The sequence below is a fragment of the Miniopterus schreibersii genome (genome assembly GCF_964146895.1).
Source record: "Miniopterus schreibersii genome assembly, chromosome: 2".
Taxonomy (NCBI): Eukaryota; Metazoa; Chordata; class Mammalia; order Chiroptera; family Miniopteridae; genus Miniopterus; species Miniopterus schreibersii.
The window spans coordinates 97,061,862-97,085,890 of NC_138102.1; the positions used below are offsets into that span (position 1 = coordinate 97,061,862).

A 24,029-nucleotide genomic window follows, 5' to 3' on the forward strand; every position below is an offset into this window, starting at 1 on the left:
AAGAAATTGCCACAGCCACCCCTACCTTCAGCAACCACCACCCTGGTCAGTCAGCAGCCATCAATGTTGAGGCAAGAACTTGCACCAAAAAAAGATAATGATTCACTGAAGGCTGGTTAGTATTTTCTGGCAATAAAGCATTCTCTCATTAAGGTATGTATGTAGTTTTTTAGACATAATGCTATTGCACACTTAAGAGACTACAGTACAGTGTAAACATAACTATCATATGCAACAGGAAACCAAAACATTCATGGGACTTGCAATATTCACTTTATCAAGGTGGTCTGGAACCAAACCCACACTACCTCTGAGCCTATACCATCTCTTTAATCTTTTAATGATTTAATAAGTGGAAGCACAATAAATATAGGTTTGTTTTCAATTAAGTATATACCTGTTTCTAAAGTATGTATTTGCATAGAAGTAGGAAGAAGGGTAAATATAGGAAATTACAAATGAGCCATCTAGTTTAAGAAAAACAAGGAACTGTACCAACAACAGAAAGAAATAATGAACATCCATGGTTACACACAATATCAAGTCTTTTGAAAAGGGCCTAATACTTAAATCAACACTAACAAAGTAGAAAGAGGGCTCAAGAAAAAGTTGCAAAATTATGAAATGGTCTAATGTCCTAAAGAGGAAAGCTAACTCACCAGGTCTCCAGGAGATGAGGCCTCTACATCAATACTGTCCAGAACTTTCCACAATGATGGATGTGTCCTGGATCTGCACTGTCCAATGTGATAGCTACCAGTCACACAATGGCTACTGAGTACTTGAAATGTGCCTAATGTCACTGAGAAACTGAATTTTTAGTTTTATTTAATTTCAGTTAACTTAAATTTATAGCCACATGTGGCTAATGACAAGCAGACTGGTAAGAACAGGCTTAGAGAATAAGAGGATACATTATTTCAAGAAAAGGCACCAGGTTAGAATAAAGTAAAAGCTATATGTTATTCTCACCAAAGTAAGTAGAACTTAAAATAAGAAAGCTCATTTGCTATGGTTTGAACAATGGAAGAAGAAATCACAGCTATGACAAAGAGGGGAAGGTGGGGAGAATCAAGCTTATAATCTTGGGTGGTCTAAGAAGGTTGGTGTTTTTGTTCCTTTTGGGTTTCTAAGATTTTTATAACATAGCAAGATATCAAAGTAAGTATTGCTCTACTCCTAGGAGACTCAGGAAGAGTAAATATGAAATGACAAACCCATTGTGCAAATATTTTAGCATAGGTTATGGTTTTAAATTTAGTGAAGTTTTCTGATAGCTGAATTTGATTTTAACTACTGTTAAAGTATCTTAAGTGGCCCTAGCCTGGTACCTCAGTTGGTTAAAGCGTGGTCCCGATATGCCAAGGTTGCAGCTTTAATCTCCAGTCAGGGCACAACTTACAAGAAGCAACCAATGAATGAGTAAATAAGTGGAACAACAAACTGATGTATGTCTCTATCTCAAATCAATAAATAAATATTTTTAATAAAGTATTTGAAGTGTTCACAAAAAAAGTCTTGCTAAATTTGTATTATTATAGATTATAATAATAATCTATAATCTAGATTATAGATTTTAAAAAGAAATTCAAGTAAGTTTAATATAAATTTTTAATCTTTTACCTAGCAGGCAAAGAGCAAAAACCACTCTAATAATTGCTAGTAGAATTAAAAGTTGAAATGATATTTATGAAGAGATAATCTGGCAATATCTATGAATGTACATAGCACCCCCTTTACCTAAAAATTTCACTTCTTGGGATTTATGCTGCAGATATACTTGAGTATGTAAGCTACATGGGGGCAAGGATAAATTTGTTTTGTTCACTTCTGGTATTCCCAAGCACATACATGCCTTCTACATCATAGGTATTTGATAACCATGTGCTGAATGACTAAGTAGAAGAATGATTGTGAAGTGATGTGTGTACAAGGTTATTCAAGACAGCACTCTTAACAGAGAGAAAAAGAACAGAAACAACATAAATGTTTAGTTAAGTAAATTATGGTACATCCATATAATACAATTCTATTCAATGGTAAAATAAAGAATAATGATGCTCTTTATGTTAAGATACAGATGGTTTCACCCTTGCTAGTTTGGCTCAGTAGTTAGAGCTTTAGCCTGCGGGCTGAAGGGTCCCAGGTTCAACTCCAGCCAAGGGCATATACCTTGGTTGCAGGCTAGCTCCCCAGCCCAGGTCAGGGTGCATGCAGGAGGCAATCAATTGATGTGTCTCCCTCACATCGCTGTTTCTCTCTCCCTCCCTCCCTCCTTCTCTCTGTCTCTCTCCCTCCCACCCCCCATTCCACTCTCTCTGAAAAGCAATGGAAAAAATACCCTCAGGTGGGATTAAGAAAACAAAAACAAAAAAAAGCTCCACACAGATATAGATGATTTCAATATACTAACCATTAATTTTACTTTTTTTAAAATTAGGAATATATATGCATTTGCTTAGAATTTCTCTGGAAAAATACAAGAGATTGGTAACATCGGTTGTCTCAAAGGAGGAAAATTGGATGCCAGAGCAACGGTTATAGGGAGAGATTTCACTGCAGATCCTTTTTTTGAAATAAAAGTTTTAATAGATTGTTAAAGTGTAACAGATTTAATAAACCAAGCATTAACCAAAACATGGCATGTGTTTCTCCCCACGAAAATAAGAAAATAGAATTAAAGACCCTAATCAACAAGGCATATGATAACTTAAGCTATAGGTGTGCAGATGAGATTGTTCAAAGACAACATACTACAGAAAGGAAGAAATCAAAAGATAGAATTCAAAAATACTGGTGTCTAAAATATGGAAGTGGAAGATGAGTTTGCATTTTATGCTGTAAGCAAAGGATAACCATTTAAAATTTTTCTCTTGGTAAATTAAGTTTTTCTTTTGATGAAGCTTAATATATCCATTTTTTCTTTTATACGTATTTCTTTTTTTAAAATATATCTTTATTGATTTCAGAGATGAAGGGGGAGAGAGAGAGAGAGAGAGAGAGAGATAGAAACATCAATGATGATAGAGTCATTAATCAGCTCTTGCACGATCCCCACTGGGGATCAAGCCCAAAACTCGGGCATGTGCCCCGACCGGGAATCAAACCTCAATCTCCTGGATCCTAGGTCGATGCTCAACTACTGAGCCACGTCCGGCTGGGCATCTTTTATATTTATTTCTTTGTCTTCTCTTGGAAGTCTTTGCATATGCCAATGTTATGAATACATTCACCTCCATTTTTTTTTTTCCTATAGTTTAGCTAGAAATGCATTAGTTATTTTTAAGCACTACATTCCTCTGATTATGTCCACTTCTAACTTTGAAATGAATAGGACTAATAATTTGGCCTATCAATTTATAAGTTTTAGAATAAATATCTATTTAGTATATGGGCCTTAAATTATTATAAATGAACAAAACTAATAGTATTTGTTGTGTGGTAGTTCAAACAAATTAACACAACATTACACCAGTGAACTTCCAACTCCTGGCTTATTAATTCACTCATGTCATTATCATACGCTTTGTTTGTTTGGAAACCTTTAGTAAGAGAATATTTTACTCTTTAAATGTCAGACTTCAAAAGATGTTCCTGATTCAGTGTCTCAGACAGATAATTTGTTGAGTCAATAAATGACTAACAAACTGATACCAAATATCTCTTTGACACGTAAAATAACTAAGATTCTTACAAGACTGAAATCTTTACTAACTTATATAAGTATATAAATATTCATATACCTGTATTTCTTCACGTTCCTTTTTATCTGGAAAAGTTCTTGCAACTGTAGTATATGTTTCAAAAACTTTGCGTTTATTTTGTAGCTTCCTCATTTCTTCCTTTTTAAACTCCTTTATTCGAGCCAATTCATTTGCTTTCTGTTGTTCAAAGTCTGCAATTTCTTTCCTAAAATAAGCAAACCATGTTATCTAAGGGGACCATCTAAATATAATAATCCACATGTGGCACCAAAATGGAACACCAGGGACAGCCTGCTAATGAGGAGCTGGAGTCTTGGTAAATCCATTTTCAATCCATAGCACTGAAACAACAGCCAATTATTTAAATAAAGCACCTCTCCAACAAGCATCCACTAGGCACCTACTATAAATAGAGCACTACGCTGGAGGAAACACAGTGGAATAACTAAACATCCTTACTCCCATGAAGCTTCTTACACCTAATGGAAGAGACAGGCAATAATAGAATAAATAACATATATGGAACATTAGGAGTGGTATGGAAGAAAATAAGCAAGGAATGACGTTATATAATATCAGGATAGGAGATTAAAATTACAGATGGGGTCATCTTCTGAGATAATATTTAAAGCAAAACCTGAAGAAAGTGAAAGAATAGCCATGAGGATATTTGGACAAAACAGTTCAGACAGAGGGAACACCACATGCAAAAACTCTGATATAGGAATATGCCTGATGAATTCAAAGAACAGCCAAACCACCAGTGTAGCTAAAACAGTGAGCAAGAGACAGAAAAACAAAACAAACCAAAAAAAAACCAAAGGCCAGATTAACTAGGGTCTTACAGACCACTTGAAGACGCTGGTATTTAGCTGAGAAGAATATTGATCAGAGGGACTGTCATAACCCAGGTTCATTCTGCTGTGATAAGAGCATAGGGAGAGTGACATCAACAAGACAGTGGAACAGGAGGACCCTGGCTCACATCCCCTCACATAAACAAAAATCCAACAGCCATCCATGAATGTAAGTGCTTTTGTAGAAGCTCTAGGATTCTGATTCAGGGAAAACCAGGTGAAGCCTTAAGATCAAGGACAGCCAGCTACTAAGAGGAGGCAAGCCCATGTCCCAGTGGTAGACTTACTAAACATGGTCCAGACTGCAGAATAAAAACAGCCTAGGCTCCCTATGGACTCAGCCCCAGCTCCATTACCAAAGGACTCAGAAGAGCTACAGGCATCTGTGCCCCTGATAACAGGCCCACAAACCTCAGTCCCAACTATAGATCCTGAAACAACCCTAAGACCTGGCTCCAGCCTGCTATATTGTGGTACTGGAGGCAGTCCTGCCCACCCAGGGACCCAGCAGGAAGATGCCCAGGAACCTGCAGGAGCCACATTCATCCTTACCCCTGGCAACAGATCCCCTGCCTACAGACTCAACAGTAGACCAAGAAGTAGCCCCATGACCTGCTTGACTGTGGACCCAAAAGCAGTCCTGTCCAACCAGGGATTTAGCAGGAACCATGTCCACCTGCACCACTGATAACAGGCCTGCCAACAATGGACCCCACAGTGGACCCAGAAGCAGCCACATGATTTGGTTACAACCCCACTCAACTGTGATTCTGGAGGCAGACTGATCAGTCCAGGGATCCAGCAGGAGAAGGTAAAGACCTGTCAAAATCAATCCGTAAAAACAGGAAGAGGTATTTGCTCTTTCAAATGCAAAGACATCAACCCAAGATTACATGGATCATGAAGAATGAGGTAAACATGACACCACCAAAAGAAACTAAAAAGGCTCCAGTAACCAATCCCAAAGAAACAGAGATCTACAAATTGCCTGACAAAGAATTCAAAATGAATGCTTTACAGAAACTCAGCAAGCTACATTAGAATACAGATAACTCAACAAAATCGGGGAAACAATACATGAAACAAAATGAAAAGTTCAACAAAGAGAAATAAAAAAATAAAAAAAACATAGAAATTGTCAAACTGAGAATACGATGGATGAATAAAATAATGAAATAGAAACCTTCGATATCACATTCAATCAAGCAGAAGAAAGAATCTATGAACTGGAAGACAGGTAATATGAAATTATAGTCAGAGGAGAAAAAAGAATGAACAAAGCCACTTATAAACAAGGACATAAAAATGAAGCCACATAGAGAGTGGTAGGAAGTATGGAGGCGTAAGAGGGCTGACTGGGCTCTCATAGGCAGCAGCTGAAGTTCTAGAGGGATAGCTCAGCTGTGGGGGGTTCCCCCTGAGAAGTCTGGAGTTCAAACCCCAAGCTGTGCTCCCCAGCCCAGATTAACAGAACCAGGAAAGGTGCCCACATAACATCTGGCTGTGAAAAACACTGAGGGTTCTGTCAAGCAGGGAGAGATGGCTAGAAATGCAAGCAAACCATTAAAGGGCCAATGCACTAAATTTCATTTGTGGGAACTCTCCTTGGGCTCCGGCAGAGTGGGCTAGCGCTGTGGGAGGAGAATCTGTGGTTGGTGGCTATTGTGAGAGAGCGGAGAGGACAGCTTCCCGGATCCCCATACTGAGTCATTCCACCATGCTGCAGAAACCATCTTTCTCAGGCAGAGCTTTCCTATCAATGAAGCTTTAGCCTGGGGAGGAAGCAATTGTCCCACCCACTGGAAACCCTCTCGCCCTGCCCTGTGGAGTTTAAGCCCTGCAGAGCTCTACAGTCTGAAGCTCATGAAGTGACTAAGACTAAAAGCCTGCAGGCAGAAGCGGATCTCTGGAAGCAGTGAGTCTTTGCCTGACCTGCTATTGGGCCTAGGGATAGGAAAAGCAGACCTTGGTGAACAGCTTGGTCCTTTCCACACATAACCAGCACCAGCAAATGGAGCCATAAACTGTAGATCACTGATAGATCCAAACAGGGTACTCGGGGACAGTCATAAACAGTGTCTGACACTGGCTTGCACCAGAGACCCTGGGAAGAGGCCCCAAACCAGTAAACCCAGTGACCTGCTTCAGACAACAACAGAGTAATATTCAATAAGCTTCAAAGCAGTGTATCCACAAGGAGATACTGGCAGGCTCCAAACACAGCTGAGGTGAATTCCGCTTCACATGATAAGCCAAGGATCAGAGCAGCAAATTAGAAGACAGACTAGAAAAAATATCACTCAATCAGAGAACCAAAAAGAAAAAAACAATTAAAAAGCAGGAAGACAGTTTAAGGAAGCTGTGGGACAACAAGGAACAGAACAATATCTGCATCATAGGAATATAAGAAGGAGAAGGAAGTTAGCAAGGGATAGAGAACCTGATTGAAGAAATAATTTCAGAAAACTTCCCTGACCTGGTAAAGGAAAAAGTCACACAAGTTCAGGAGGCAGAGTCCCAAGAAAGAAGAACCCAAAGAGGCCAACGACCAGACACATCATAATTAAAATGCTAAAAATCAAAATCAAGAAGAGATTCTTAAAGGCAGCAAGAGAAACATCATACTTAATGGGCAAAAACTAAAAGCGTTTCCCTTAAGAACAGGAATAAGACAGGGGTGTCTACTTTCACCACACTTACTCAAAATAGTACCGGAAGTCTTAGCCACAGCTATCAGACAATAAAAAACAATAAAAGTCATCCAGGGAGAGGAAACAAGATGACGGCGTAGGTAACAGCTGCACCCGCCGCCTCCCACAACCACATCAAAATTACAACTAAAATACAGAACCACCATCACTCAGAACCTCCTGAAATCTGGCTGAACAGAAGCCCTACAACCAGGGAACTGAAGAAGCACCAAGACCAGTAGGAGGGGCACAGATGCAGGCGGATCGGGGCTGAATCGGAGACGTGCCTCGGGCCCACACCGGGTGCCGTGGTTGAAACCAGGGAGAGAATCTCTGAGGTGGGGGTTTTCTGGAGGAGTGAGGGGGTCCCAGCCCCACAGCAAGCCCCCAGCCGAGGGCTCCAGGGCCGGGAAGAGACGTCCCCACAACTCCAGGCTGTGAAACCAGCAGGGACTGTCCCTAAGGGTCGCAAAGGCTGCGGGAGCCCCAGGCAGCGCCTCTTAAAGGGCCCGCACACGGACTCACTCAGACATGCTCCCTCTGAGTGCCAGCGCCAAGCAGCAGCCTGAAAGGAACCTGGGACACTTGAGGAGGAACGAACCTGCCTGAAATCTGGGTGAGAGGTGGAGGGGCAGCTTTCTCCCAGGCAGAAGAGCTGGCAGAGGCCATTGCTCCTTTGGCAAGGCCTCCCTGCACACAACCTGCAGGCAGGCGCCATATTTGAATTGCCAGCACCTGACTCACACCTTTGGCCCCGCCCTGATGAGTCCCAGAGGCCCCGCCCCTCCTACCTGCAACCTCATCCAAGCCATTTCCAGTGGCTTTTCTAGGCAAGTGGCCTCTCAAGCCTCATGCTTAGGACTTTCCTAAAATCTCTTAAACAAGCAGCAGCGGGCCCCATACAGCTTGATAAGCGGCCCCAGGCCTGACACTAGTGGCAGCCTGCATTGGCTCATAGCTTGGCCTCTCCTGGACAACGACAAGCCTAGCACAAGTAGCAGCCAACTACGGTTTGCTGTGTAGCTCAGGCTGGGTGGCCCTGGGCAAGGCACTGGCACAAGCTGACTTTGCACCTCCCCGGAGGTCCCACAGACAGTGCAACTGGTGGTCATACTCGACCATGCTGGATTACAACCCTACCACATAAACGAGTGACACTCGAGGGGCCCACTTGATGAACACCAAAGCTCCACTGAAGTAAATCCTGATCCATAAGGGTGTCTCCAGCACAGCAGCTCTTTGGCTATAGTTGCAGCTGGTCCTCACAGCTGATTGGCCTGAGGTTCAGTTCCTTCTAGGGACGCCAACAGCAACCAAGGCTCAACTACAACAGGACAGTGCACACAGCCCACACAGGGGAGCACCTAGAAGGCCCAGCTCAGGTGACTGGGGAGGCTGAGCCACTGGACCCTACAGGACACCTACTACACAAAGCCACTCTAAAAATTCCAGAAAACATACAGCTCTACCTAATACATAGAAACAAATAGCTGGAAGCAGCCAAAATGTGGAGGCAAAGAAAGATGTCACAAAGGAAAGAACAGAAGAAATCTCTAGAAGAGGACCTAAATGAAATAGATCCAAGGAAGCTAACAGAGAGTTCAGAATTTTGTTTATAAGGATGTTTAAGCAGACTACTAGGGAAATAACTGAGAAAAATCGATAACATAATAAAGTACCAATTTGAAATGAAGGCTACACAAACTGAAATGAAGAATAATTTACATGGAATCAACAGTAGAGTAGAGGATGCTGAGAATCAAACCATCAATTTGGAACATGAGGAAACAAAAAACACCCAACCAGAAGAGCAAAAAGAAAAAAGAATCCAGAAATATGAAGATAGCATAAGGAGCCTCTGGAACAAATTCATGAGGCCCAACATTCATATTATTGGAGTGCCAGAAGGGGAAGAAAGAGACCAAGGAATTGAAAACCTATTTGAAAAAATAATTGCAGAAAACTTCCCCTACCTGGGGAAAGAAATAGACTTACAAGTCCAGGAAGCACAGAGGGTCCCAAACAAGAGGAACCCAAAGAGGCCCACAGCAAGACACATCATAATTAAAATGCCAAAGGTTAAAGACAAAGAGAGAATCTTAAAAGCAGCAAGAGAAAAGCAGTTAGTTACCTACAAGCGAGCACCCATACGACTGTCAGCTGATTTCTCAACAGAAACTTTGCAGGCAAGAAATATTCAAAGTGATGAAAAACATGGAATTACAACCAAGGTTGCTCTACCCAGCAAAGCTATCATTTAGAATTGAAGGTCAGATAAAGAGCTTCCCAGAGAAGAAAAACCTAAAGGAGTTCATCACCACCAGACCAGCACTACAGGAAAAGTTGAAGGGTCTTCTTTAAGAAGAAGCTAATGAACAAAAGAATCTGACGAACTAAACAGATCCAGAGACATTGACGCATGCATCAGACGATCATATTTCAGAGGAAAGAGAGAAGGGGGGTGGAGGGTGGGAAGGGATTAACCAAAGAAGTTATATGCATAACCCATGGACACAGTTAATAACAGGGTGAAGGCCTTGGAAGGGTGTGGGAGCGAAGTGGAAGGGATCAATTGGGGGGGAAAATGGGATACCTGTAATACTGTCAACAATAAAGATAAATTAAAAAAAAAAAAAAAGTTGTTCCAAAATAGTCACAGGGATGTAAAGTACAGCATAGGGAATGCAGTCAATAATATTATAGAAACTATGTATGGTGCCAGGTGGGTACTAGAAATATCAGGGAGAACAGTTGATAAAGTATATGATTGTCTAACCACTATGCTGTATACCTGAAACTAATACAAAATAATACTGAGTGTAAACTGGAATTGAAAAATAAAATAAAACATTGTGAGGGCCCATTTTGGGCGTGATGAAAATGTTCTAGGAAAAAGAAAAAAAAAAAGTCATCCAAATTGGAAAGGAGGAATTGTAAAACTGTCACTATTCGCATATGCCATGATATTGTACATAGAGAACCCTAAAGACTCCACTAAAATAAATGAATTCCACAAAGGAGCAGTACACAAAATTAACAGCCAGAAATCAAAGGCATTTTTGTAAACCAATAATAAACTCTCAGAGAGGTAACTAAAAAAACAATCCCATTTACCATTGCAACAAAAAAAATAAGATAGCTTGGGTATCAATTTTGTATCCTGCTACATTGCGGAATTCATTTATTAAATCTAGTAGTTTTCTGACTTTCTATGTACAATATCATGTCATCTGATGTTGGCTGTAGGTCTGTCATATATGGCCTTTATTATGTTGAGGTATGATCCCTCTATTCCCACTTTGCTGAGAGATTTTGTCAAAAATGGGTGTTGGATTTTGTCAAATGCTTACTCTGCATCTATTGATACGATCATGTAATTTTTGTCCTTCATTTTGTTTACGTGATATCACATTTATTGATTTGCAAATATTATACCAGCCTTGCATTCCTGGGATAAATCCCACTTGGTCATGGTGAATAATTTTTTTAATATATTGCTGGACCCGATTTACAAATACTTTGTTGAGGCATTTAGCATCTATGTTCATCAGGGATACTGGCCTATAATTCTCTTTCTTTGTAGTGTCTTTATCTGGTTTTGGAATTAGGATAATGCTGGCCTCATGGAAAGAGCTTGGAAGTGTTCCTTGTTCTTGGATTTTTTAAAAATAGTTTGAGGGGGATAGGTGTTAGTTCTTTGAATATTTGGTAAAACTCCCCGGTGAAGCCATCTGGACCAGGGCTTTTGTTTCCTGGGCGTTTTTTACTTTTGCGAATAAACTTAACCAAGGAGGTAAAAGACCTGTACTCTGAAATCTGTAAGACGTTAAAAAAAGAGATAGAGGAAGATATAAACAAGTGGAAGAATATACTGTGTTCATGGATTGGTAGAATTAACATTAAAATTTCCACACTACCCAAAGCAATCTATAGATTCAATGCAATCCCTATTAAAATACCAACGACATATTTCACAGGTCTAGAACAAATACTCCAAAAATTTACATGGAACCAAAAATGACCCCAAATAGCCACAGCAATCTTGAGAAAGAAGAATAAAGTTGGAGGGATCACAATACCATATATTAAGTTGTACTATGATGCCACTGTGATCAAAACAGCCTAGTACTGGTAGAAGAACAGGCATATAGATCAATGGAACAGAACAGAGAACCCAGAAATCAACCCAAGCCATTACACTCAATTAATATTTGACAAAGGAAGTAAAAGCATATAACAGAGTAAAGACTCTCTTTAATAAATGGTGCTGGGAAAACTGGACAGGTACATGCAAAAAAATGAAACTAGACCATCAACTTACACCACACACAAGAGTAAACTCAAAATGGGTAAAAGACTTAAATGCAAGTCATGAAACCATAAAAATCCCAGAAGAAACCATAGGCAGCAAAATACCAGACATCTCTCGATGCAATGTTTGCTGATACATCTCCTAGGGCCAGGGAAACAAAGGAAAGAATAAACAAATGGAACTACATCAGAAATAAAATGCTTCTGCAGAGCAAAAGAAACCATCAGCAAAATGGAAAGGGATCCCACTAATGGGAAAATATATTTGCCAACGATATATCTGAAAAGGGGTTAATTTCCAAAATATATAAAGAACTCATACAACATAACAAACGGAAGACAAACAATCCAATTTAAAAATGGGCGAAGGACCAAAATAGATACTTTTCTGAAGAGTACATACAGATGGCCAAGAGATGAGTGAAAAAAATGCATGCTCACAGTCACTAATCATCAGAGAGATGCAAATTAAAATGATGATGAAGTATCACCTCACACCTGTCAGAATGGCTACCATCAACAAATCAACAAAAGACAACTGCTGGTGATGACGTGGAGAAAACGGAACCCTGATACACTACTGGTAGAAGGCAGACTGGTGCAGTCACTATGGAAAACAGTACAGAGTTTCCTCAAAAAAATTAAAAATGGACTGCCATTTGATCCAGTGATCCCACTTCTAGGAATATATCCTAAGAATCCCAAAACACCAATCAGAAAGAATATATGCCCCTCTATGTTCAAAGCAGCGCTATTTACAATAGCTAATATCTGGAAACAGCCCAAGTACCCATCAGTAGATGAGTGGATTCAAAAGCTGTGGTACATTTACACAATGGAATACTATGAAGCTGTAAAAAGAAGTATCCCTTACCATTTGAGACAGCATGGAGCGACCTGAAAAGTATTATGCTAAGTGCAATAAGCCAGTCAGAGAAAGACAAGTATCACATGATCTCACTTATATGGGGAATCTAATAAACAAAATAAACTGATGAACAAAATAGATCCAGAGACATGGAAGCATGGAACAGACTGCCGAATCTCAGAGGGAAGAGGCGTTAGGGAGATGAGAAGAGATTAACCAAAGAATTTATATGCTTACATGCATTACCCATGGACACAGACAATAATGTGGAGAAGTCATGCAGGGGAGGCAGGTGTGGGGTAGAAGGGGTCAATGGGGGGGAAAAAGGAGATATCTGTAATACTTTCAGCAATAAAGATAATTTTTTCTTTAAAAAAGGGAATGAAGAAAGCCTACAGGATTTATAGGACACCAAAGAATGAACCAATATACACATTATATGAGTCTCAGGAGGGAAAAACCACACACAAAATCAACAAACCCTTAGATAGACTAAGAAAAAAAAGAGATAAATAAATACCATAAATGAAAGAGGAGATATTCCAAAGATGCCTCAGAAATAAGAAAGATATTATGAACAATTATAATTTTTAAAAAATGGATGACCTAGGAGAAATGGATAAATTTCTAGAAACATACAACCTACCAAAATTGAATCTAGCAGAAATAGAAAGCCTGAATAACCAACAACAAAGAGACTGAATCAGTAAAAATCTCCCAAAAAGAAAAGTCCAGGGCCAGATGGCTTCACAGATAAATTCTATCATTCAAAGAATTAATACCAATTCTTCTTAAACTCTTCCAAAAAAGGAAAAAGGAACACTTCCAAACTCATTTTATGAGGCTAGTGTCACTGATACCAAAGTCACAGACACCATAAGAAAACTACAGGCCAATACCCTTGATGAATACAGATGTAAAAATCCTCAGTGAAAGACAAGCAAACCAAATTCAACAGTACATTAAAAGGATTATACAGGATGACCAAGTCAGATACATCCATCAAATACATGGCTGGGTCAACATATGCAAGCCAATTTATCTGATGTAAACTAGTGCAGCCACTGGGGAAAACAGTATGGTAGTTCCTAAAAAAATTAAGTAATTACCACTCTGGCCAGTGTAGTTAAGTGGCTAGAGCATCAACCCACGCACCATAGGGTCTCAGGTTTGATTCATGGGCACATACCTGGGTTGTAGGTTCGATTCCCCAGCCCCAGTTCGGGCATGTGGGAGAGGCAAACCAATCAATGTGTCTCTCATGTCGATGTTTCTCTGTCTCTCTCTCCCTCTCCCTGCCTCATCCTTGATCCCTTCCTCCCTTCCACTTTCTAAAAAGTCAATGGAAAAAGAAAATTAAGTAATTACTGTATGATCCAGCAATTCCACCCTGTGTATATATCCAAAAGAATTAAAAGCAGAAACTTGAAAAGATATTTGTACACCAATGATAACACCATTATTCACAATAACCAAAAGGTAGAAACAACCCAAATGTTCAGCTGCAAGCCAAGAAACGCTAAGAGTTGTCAGCAACCAAAAGAAGATAGGAGATAGGAGAAAAAGCATTGCTCTGCTGGCACCCTGACTTTGAACTTCTAAGCCTTCAGAACCGTGAGAAAATAAATTCCTGCTGTTTTAAGCCACCCAGTTTGTATGTACTTTGTTATAACAGCCCTAGGGAATTAATACACAATTAATCAATGTAGTACTTGAATTCATAACCTCAAACTGCTTTTCAAATTTCAATTTATAATCTCATCACCAAGAGAATTCCCTCTTTAGCACATCTTTGATCACAATTAGTCATTTGATTTAGTCAAAAAATTCACAGGTGGTACAGAGTTCATTTCCATTTTTATATTGTTAGATTGATAAAAATTGTTTCCAGTATTTTAGATAAGATCTTAAAGTATTAACTGAATCACTGTATATTTTCCCAACTTATAGACACAAACTTACCTGAGTTTTTCCAATGCACTCTCTCGTTCAACTCGAAGTTTAGCTAAAGATGTGTTCTCAGCTTTAAATTTTTCTATTTCCATTTCCAATTCAATAACTTTCTCTCTCAAAACTTCAGATCGAGCGCTGTCACCTATAAAATAGGCCATAAATATTGTATTTCACAAGAGGTCTTCAGCAGCAAAAATACTAGCTAGCTATTAACACTAAGAGCCAAAAATACAGTAAATACCCCCATTAAAATACGTTAGAAATAATGTTTCTTAACAATTTTTCTTCAATTTTTATTGGCCTAACTTTCCATATGAAACCAGTCTAAATTTAAGAATCAAATTATTCAACCTCAAAAGAGTTTCAATCTGACAATGAATTAACACTATATATTAAAAAAAAAACATTGGAATAAATTAAAAAATTTTTAAAGTTAGTATATAAAAATAGCTTAAGAACATGAATAAGTCACAAAATATCTAAAGCACAAATTAATACCAAAAAGCAAAGTTTACCTCTCACTAATCAAAGAAATACAAATTAAGACTTGTTTCAACATTAACTTGCTATTTAAGAGAGTAAAATAGGAAATGCTTCAGTCCTTCAACTACCCTTTTGCAAACTAAATCTGATCTATATCACAAGACTAAAATACACATACCTACCCTTTGACCCTACTTCTAAAAACCTAGTTAAAGAACAAACTTGTAAAATCTTACAGTTTTGCACAAAAATATGCATGGCAGTGGTATTTCTACTAGTAAATAATTTGTCCGACATTAAGAAAATTACTGAATAAAATTATGCTATATTCATATAATGATATGCAGTCATTTTTAAAGTACACAGTGTTAATGATATAGCCAACACGTTATATACCTAGTCAAAAAGGATGGGGCAAGTTATAATATATATCTCTACAATGTTTAAAATACATAGGAATGCCCAGCTGGCATGGCTCAGCGGTTGATCACAGTTCGATTCCCAGTCAGGGCACATGCCCAGATTGTGAGCTTGACTCCCAGGGACATACAGGAGGCAGCCAATCAATGACTCTCTCATCACCGATATTTCTATCTCTCTCTCCCCCTCTCCCTCCCTCTCTCTGAAATCAATAAAGTCATATATTTTTTAAAAATACATAGGAAAAATGACTAAAAGGAAATATCCCAAAATGATATCACTGGGCAGTTCAGTTACCTTTGGGCAGCTCAGTTACACACATTTTTGCTCCTATACTTTTTAAACTTCCAAACTTTCTGCAAAAAGCACTACTTTTAAATTCAGAGTATTTTTTAAAATAGCTTTCTATAATTTATATTTTAAAGCACCTATGCTTTGCAAGGCATTCACAGTTTATACTATAACATGATATAATAAAACTTTTCAACATAGGTTTAAAAAATCCATCACATCAACTGAATACTATACAGCCATTAAATGGAACAAGGCAGATGTATGTATATGTGTGTTAGAACAATCTTCCAAATATATTATAAGGTGAAGAATGTTATTTTTAAAGTGATGTTTCATTTGTATAGAAAGGAAATTACACTCACACATATGCTTTCATATGCATGGAATGTTTTTATCATATACAAATGCATGGGAATGCTGGTGTGTCTAGGAAAGGGGACTAGGAGCCCAGGTCTGGGGAAAGAAAGAAACTTGGATTATACTGTATTTCTTCTTGGTCATATTTAGCAAATTAATGCATGAGGTAGTTAAAAAAAAAAATTTAAGTAAAAATACAGTTATTAAAAGAAAGTGTGCAAAAAAAAAGTATGCACGCACAAAGTTTACTCCACAGTAATACAAACCATAAATTGAGTACTCCCTGGCTATAAAAGAAACTTAAATGTTACCTCATTTTATAATAAAGCAATTAATTTTAAAGCCTTGAAAATAAGACACAAGCTTAAATTTGAAAAATCTGAAACAATTCATCCAAACCTCTTATACTAGTAACTATTACATGATTGAGACCCACAAAGCAGATCAAATTTTTAAAAATCGCCTATAATTAGACTTTACTGAGTAACCAGAAAGGTTAGGATTTTAAGCATTCTGACAACATACTGATGTTACATTTATAACACTTTGCTATATATAATGCTGACTTACCAGGGGGTTGGTCTTGAATGTTTAAGTTGTGTTCATTTCCCAAGTGTGAATCTGACTTTGATTTTGGTTTTGGTTTCAAAGAAGGGAAGAATTTCATCATCAGATCCGATGGAAGAGGAGGACTTGTGCCTCTGCTGGATTGGCTCAAGTCTTCCTTCCTGACTGATGCAATCTTCCTTTTTACTGTTTTGTCTAGTACACATATTTCACTCCTATTAGGGTAGGTGGTCTGGGGAGTTCCATAAATGGCTTCATTCCCAAGCATAACATCATGTTTAAATGAATTCTCAAGATCGGTCCAAGTTCTTTCATCATCAAAGTCAATTTTATTCACACTTAGAGATGAGGGTCTTCTTGAGGACTCAGAACCTTTATTTTTCAAGCTTTCTGTTATGATAGACTCATCACTACTATAATCTTTATCAGACAAATCCAAATCCACATCTCTCCTCTTATCCTCTTCTTGAGTCTCAGTGTTCCTGAAAGGTCCCTTACCATCACAGACTTGTGGACTATCTTCTCTGCTGCTCAAACTCCTTTTGCTATCCTCAGTTGATGGCTTTATGATAATGCCCCCTTGTTCCTCGGAGTCAGTGCTACTGTCACTGTTCATTACACCATCTTTGCTTGCATTCAACCTCATCTGATTTTCAGAAGTGCTCATTTGGAACACTTTTTTACTGACTTTACAAGATAGTCCCCCAAATCCATCAGATGAGGAAGCTGAATTAATTTCTTTGGGTGCAACCTCACACTCACCCTCATTTTCACCTTCAATATGGTCTGGATGCTCATTTTGATTACACTGATTAATGAGACCCAGTGTTGTCATCTTTTGCTGCTGCACAGCTTTGACAGGGGTAGAAGACAACCGGTGATCTTTGCAAATGTGTTGGTCCCTCTCTAAGATCTTCAGTACAAATGAGGAATTGCTGGAAAATGATATTTCATCAGCAGCTTGTTCTAAAAACAAAAATTCATCTAATTCCAAATTTTCCTTTTCCTTTTCTCGTTCCCAATTCTCTAACTTTTTCTGAAGAGAAATGTCAAGAGAAGATGCTGACTCTTTCAAGGCCTCACTTATTGGGCTCTTAGAAGCCATGGAGCCAACCAGCCCTGTCAAAAGGGGAAGTCTGTCTTTAATTTGTGTGTTATTCCAGACTTTGCAACCAATATCACAAGGTTTTGAACACTCAGGTTCATTTTCTTTATTAGATTCTACTTTTTTTTCTAATTTGATCTGGTCTCTAAATTGCCCATCACATTTCTTCCCTGACAGTATTTTCAATCCTGATGGAAAGAGACCTTTCCTATTATTACTGGTAAGCACTTTTGGCTTCTGACTGAGTGTGACAGAACCACTCTTGGTTCTAGCTTTATTGCTCTTTTTAGCAGGAGGGTTCTCTGTACATAGTTCTTTATTTATAAAAGCAGTTTTCCGATGGAATTGCTGTCTTTCTATTTTAAACACAGCTTGGTCCTCTGAAATGCTCTGATTAGTCACTAGTTTACTGTCCCTCCCTTTCTGAAACTTAGATTTAGCATTAGTAAACCTAGCTAAACCTTCTCCTCGTTTTAAGAATGGCTGTTTTGGTTTTGCTTTGATTAGCAATGATCCTTCTGCTTCCTACAATAAAGAACAAAATTTGAATTAATTCTGGTATATTAGTTATAAACAAATCTCTAGTCTTAGATAATTTAATCAAATAGTGGTGATGCTAACCCTTAGCTGTTTCCGTTTCAAGTCTTGTTCTTCCAACTGAATTTGTTCTTCCAAGTAGTCTTCAAATGTCTGTTTCCTTTCTCTAATAGCAGCTTTAATAGGCCTAATCATAAAAATAAAGTTATTTAACATGCAAATCATGATGTGGTAAATATTTTACACTTAAGTGTGCTTGATACATACTCCCAACTACATTGAAAACTAACCTTTTTCAAAATCACAGCTCCCCTGTGAAAATGTTTTTCATGTTGAAAAACAAATTTTTATTGTCTAGAAATATATATTTAAAAATTCCCCACAGCCCTAGCCAGTTTGACTCAGTGGTTAGAGCATGAGCCTGAGGACTGAAGGGTCCTGGGTTCTATTCCGGCCAAGGGCACATACCTCGGTTGCAGGCTCCATCCCCAGCCCTGGTCGGGGCACAGGAGGGAGGCAACCAATCAACATCTCTCTCTCTCTCACATCCATGTTTATCTCTCTCCCTCTCTCTCTCTCCCTCCCCCCGACCCCTCTTCCATTCTCTCTGAAAAAGCAATGGAAAAAATATCCTCCAGTGAGGATTTAAAGAAAACACTCCTCACAAAAGATGCTCTTTTCTCATTTCTCCTTCTTCCTCTTCTTCAACACCCCTGATATAAAGGACATTATTACACCTTATTAGAACTTCACCCAGGTGTCCAGACAAGGCTCCATCTATGTATTCTGTGTTTGCAAGCTGCAAGTTCATATAGCCATTTACAGGTACCAGGTAGCCTTTGTACTCCATTCCCCACTTAAGTTTCACCACTACTGGCTTTATTGTTCATCCACTGAGGAAGGTTTGGGATTGAGGGGAAAATTCATCTCAACAACAAACAAATGCTGTAGGTTACTTGCTGTGACCCAGCTGTGATCCGTTCCTCGTGCCTGGAACACCACACCCTTTGAAAATGTAATGAAAGCTACAATCCCACTCCATCTCCCAAAATACAGAAATATACAATTCTCTACAGGATTTGAAAAAATCCTTCTGAAGTCCATCTGTTGACCTTAGATTAACTTTTGAAGTAACATATTCATTATATAACTTTAAAATATATTTCAAAAATAGTTCATTATATACATATTTGTTAATTTAAAAAGATCCTTAACAATGTAAATAGAGCAACAATCAAAAAAGTCATCTGCACCCTGGCCAGTGTGGTTCAGTTGGTTGGAGCATCATCCCATACACCAAAAGGTGGTGGGGCCCAGCCGGGCGTGGCTCAGCGGTTGAGCATCGACCCAGGATCCAGGAGATCGAGGTTCGATTCCTGGACAGGACACATGCCTCGGTTGCAGGCTAGGCAGCTGATCAGTGACTCTCTCATCATTGATGTTTCTATCTCTCTCTCTCCCCCTCCTTTCCTCTCACTAAAATCAATAAAGATATGTTTTTTAAAAAAAAAAGGTGGTGGGTTCGATTCCTGGTTAGGGCACATACCTTGGTTGCAGGTTTGATCCCCAGCTGGGGCGTGTGTGGGAGGCAGCTGACCCATGTTTCTCTCTCACACTGATGTTCTCTCTCTCTCCCATTGTCTCTCTAAAATCAATAAAAATAAAGATAAACTTTCTTAAAATCATTTGCCCATCAATAACACATATTAAAATAGTTCAAATATTTAAGAAAATAATAAACAACTTCAATATTGGTATTTTATCTATGTCATAAAGTTTTTAAATTCTGTAACAAGACTTACACAATTTTAATTTATAAGTGATGCCAAATGTGAGACTCCAATTTTTTCTCTTCTCCAAAATAAGATTTACCTAACTATTTGAGAGATTAATTTTATCCAGATATTTGTTAGGTGAGAAAAGTTTGCTCAGTTCTTCCAATACAATGTCAAAGCCACTTAAACTGATGTTATCTCCCCAACCTCTCTGTTGCTAACAGTATGTGATAAGTTGTATTTTCAGCCTTACACCTAAAAGCACCTTCAAGCAAAAACAAGAAAACTATGACTCTTTCAAAAAAAGAAAGTGCTCAATAATAATGGCTGGCTATTATATTAAATTATCACATTTCTTATTCCTTTTAACACGGATTATACCTTTCTTCATTATTAACCACTTCTGAGGAATTGGCAATTTTTTTTAAGTTCACATCATTCCCTTCCTGAATCTGGTTTGTCATTTTCTCCCAACATGGTAAAATACCTTCACCTAGGATAAAAAATAGGAACAATTTAGTTCAAAAAAAGCAAATTAAAGTCTTAAAACTTGAGAATTTTACAAGTTGCTAAGCTAAAAAAAAAAAAAAAAAAAAATGCTTAAAAGTAGGGTATGCCAAAAATTTCAGAACTCTCAAGGATTTCTTTAATATGATATAGAAAAACTACAAAACCATAATTAAAACACAACATTCTTTAAAAGGTTAATGTTATAAAAAAAAAAAAGTGTGAGCTTTTCTAAATTAAAAAAGACTAAAGAGTTAAAACAGCTAAATGTAATATATGATTGGCTTCTGGTTTTATAAAAAAAAACACCCACAGACAATAGTGTGGTGAAGATCTAGGGTGGGGGTGGGTGCAGCATAGAAAGGGTCAATGGGGAAAAAATGGGGACATCTGTAATACTTTCAACAATAAATTTTTTTTTAAAGGCATTTTTGAGATAATAGGGAGAATTCTAAAGTGGATTTGAATATCAAAATTATTGTTAGTGTCCCTAGGTATAATAATAGTTTTGTGGTAATACAAAAGAATGTCCTAATTTTTACTTGATGCATGCTGAAAAATTTGAAATGACTCAGCAAACTATATATAGATGTAGACAGAGATATAGGTATCAACATAGATATATATACACACAGACAAATATATATAGACAGAGTAAATATGGCAAATTATTAACTGTTAAATCTAGGTGGTAGGTATACTGGTAATCATTGCAGTGGCCTGTCAAGTTTTCTAGATGTTTGAAATTTTCCAATATAAAAGGTGTATTGTATTATGTAATTCCATATCAAGGAATTGCTCTGAATTAGGAATAAAATATTATGCACAATACTACGTAGTAAGCATAGATACCTCATCATATTATTTGTAGTTTTCTGTAACTTAACTCAAAAGAATATATTCTTGAAAACTGGAAATTAAATTAAAAATTTAAATACTGAAAACTACTTAGTATTTCACAACATTATATACTGATATATTACCTGGCTAACATAATGATGAAATCATTAAAATTATTATTATAAAGACTACCATAATCATTTTCCATGTTGAGTGGGAAAGAACACTATTATATAATATTCTATAATTACAAAATGTGAAATGGGGAGCAGAAAAAAAGACCAGAAAAAAATATATATCAGAAATCACATGAGAGCTCTATGAGTTTAGATCATCAGACACTGAGTGCCAGTTCTGTGGCAAGAACATGCTGGGTACTAGGAATACAGACGTATGGTGAAGACAAAATGAGGGTCTGTGTTAGGGGAGATTTTTTATGAGTAATAAGTCCCATCACCAACCTTTTTCTCACATATTACATCTTCTATCAAGTGCCTCCACCACCACACACATTTTAAATCAACCTCAAACTATTTCTAAGCTCTCAAAGAAAAATGGTTCAACAGAACTTTTTGCCTTCATTTTGGAAGTCCCCAAGCTACCACACAAGGTTTGAAGTCAGCATGAGTACTGAGATTGTTCTTGGAAAGTCACAAATTCTGTGTCTGACTCCAATTCAGGATTAGGAGCTGTGCAGCATGTAGGACCTCACAATTAAAGCCAAGAGCACAGAAGAAAAATATATAAAGGACTCTTCTTGTCATAGGACAACTTAGTAACACTCTCGGTTAAGTGCAGAAGAGAGAAATACAAGTAACTCACCTTTAGGATGATTATGGTTTTCTTCCTTCAAATCATTTTTTTTCACAAGTGTTTCTTGATATTGTGCCTCATAAAACAAACTAGGAGAAGCATCACTTTTTGAAGTTAAGACAAAATCTTGATGAGTAGTTCTACAGAAGTTATTTGGTTCACAGGACAAAATGTTGGAAGTGTATGTTTTTCCTTGGGTTTGATTCTGGTAGATATGTGATGGTAAGAAGGGTTTGGGTTTCTCTATGGTGGCTGAACTTCCTGGAGATCTGTACTTCTGACTCTGATCATCAGGCAGTAGAGTTAAACCTTGCAATTAAGAAAATCAATAAACTGATGAGTCTCTATAACATTTTTGTTTCTACCCATTAGTGATCCCACCACAAAGTTTTCTCCAAAGTGATAACAGTGTTTTTTTCCTCCTTATTAGGAAACTGTGTTTAACAAAATCATAAAATTTTAAAAGTCCAAAATGACTCTTGAATCATTTTAATTGAGAACATGTTTACACTGATTCATGTGCAGACCGTGTGTACAAGGCAGAGCTGCAGCACAGCCTACCTCTGTAAGGCACCACTTGTGTGCCAACTGTGACAAGCACTCCTCAGCTCTGCAGCTCCATGACAAATACAGTTAAACAGCTTCAATGCAGATAATTACAAATGATCTGAACTATTCCCTAATGGTCATGCTCTGTGTCACCGCATATAAAAGTATCTTCCCTTCAGATTACCACTGACGTTTTGGTATCCTCAGGCAATGGAATTATAGGCAATTTTTCTGTTTTGAACTTTTCTGTAGTTTCTCAATTTCCTGTATTATTCTTCTGTTTTCTTTCTTAAGTCTCTGCTTTTCAAATAACCCAATAAAGAGAGATTCCCCAGTATCTCTTGGAGGGCAGATGACAATACTAGCCATCCTGCCTGTTGTACCAGCCCCTTGATATCCTGCTACTACCCCTCTAATTCTCCAATTGTTTCAACTAAATTCAGAGTGAAGACAGGATGGAAAGTGTTTTATAAAAGAATTGTGCCACCTATCTACCTCACTCCTAGCCCACAAAAAAAAACTGGACATCACGTAGATCTTCAATAAATATCCAGTTCGACTTCCCTTCCTTTATTTTATAACAATACTCTCCCCATTTAAATTATTTTTGACTAATGGTCATCCCACTTCAGCCTGAACATATCACTGACAAAAGAGCAATATCCCAAAGCAGCAGTTTCAAAGGGTGGTCTATAAACCCCTGGAGGTCTCCAAGACTCTTTCAGGACATTAGGTAACAGGTCAAAGCTATTTTCATAAAATATTAAGACAGCCCAGCCAGGCATGGGTCAGCAGTTGAGCATCAACCTAGGATCCAGGAGATCATGGTTCGATTCCCGGTCAGGGCACATGTCCGGGTTGTGGGCTCGATCCCCAGTTGCGAATGTGCAGGAGGCAGCAGATCAATGAGGACTCTCTCATCATTGATGTTTCTATCTCTCCCTCTCCCTTTCTCTCTCTCTGAAATCAATAAAGATATATTTTTTAAAAATTAAAATAAAGCCCGGCCGGGCGTGGCTCAGCAGTTGAGCATCAACCTAGGATCCAGGCGATCGGGGTTTGATTCCCGGTCAGGGCGCATGCCCGGGTTGTGGGCTCGATCAATGACTCTTTCATCATTGATGTTTCTGTCTCTCTCTCTCTCCCTCTCCTTTTCTCTCTCTGAAATCAATAAAGATATATTTTTAAAAATTAAAATAAAATAAAATAGTAAGACAGTATTTGCATGTTTCACTGTGCTGACATAGGCACTGACAGTGCAAAAGCAAAGTGGAAACTCATGGTGCCTTCGCTCAAAAGCAGGACCACAGGACATAACTGTGCCAGCAATCACTGTATTCATCGCCACCATGCACTCAGTTGTTTTTTTAATCCGCAGCCAAGGATATTTTTTCCACTG

At 38.2% G+C, this 24,029-nt stretch overlaps 1 protein-coding gene and 1 pseudogene across 4 annotated transcripts in view; both read right to left on the reverse strand.

The window, feature by feature from the left end:
• The window catches only part of CPAP (centrosome assembly and centriole elongation protein), a 65,583-nt gene that overhangs the window by 25,092 nt on the left and 16,462 nt on the right, over window positions 1-24,029 (reverse strand). For all 3 annotated transcript variants that reach the window (XM_081126763.1, XM_081126765.1, XM_081126764.1), the window contains 6 exons: window positions 22,091-22,390; window positions 20,303-20,414; window positions 18,231-18,333; window positions 16,508-18,134; window positions 14,393-14,525; window positions 3,744-3,909 (listed from right to left, as the gene is read on the reverse strand). In XM_081126763.1, the coding sequence (XP_080982889.1) occupies window positions 3,744-3,909; window positions 14,393-14,525; window positions 16,508-18,134; window positions 18,231-18,333; window positions 20,303-20,414; window positions 22,091-22,390 (2,441 nt within the window). The remainder of the gene's footprint in view (window positions 1-3,743; window positions 3,910-14,392; window positions 14,526-16,507; window positions 18,135-18,230; window positions 18,334-20,302; window positions 20,415-22,090; window positions 22,391-24,029) is intronic.
• On the reverse strand, window positions 18,808-19,073 carry LOC308553552 (small nuclear ribonucleoprotein F pseudogene; annotated as a pseudogene). Its single transcript has one exon. The product of its transcript is annotated as a small nuclear ribonucleoprotein F pseudogene (transcript).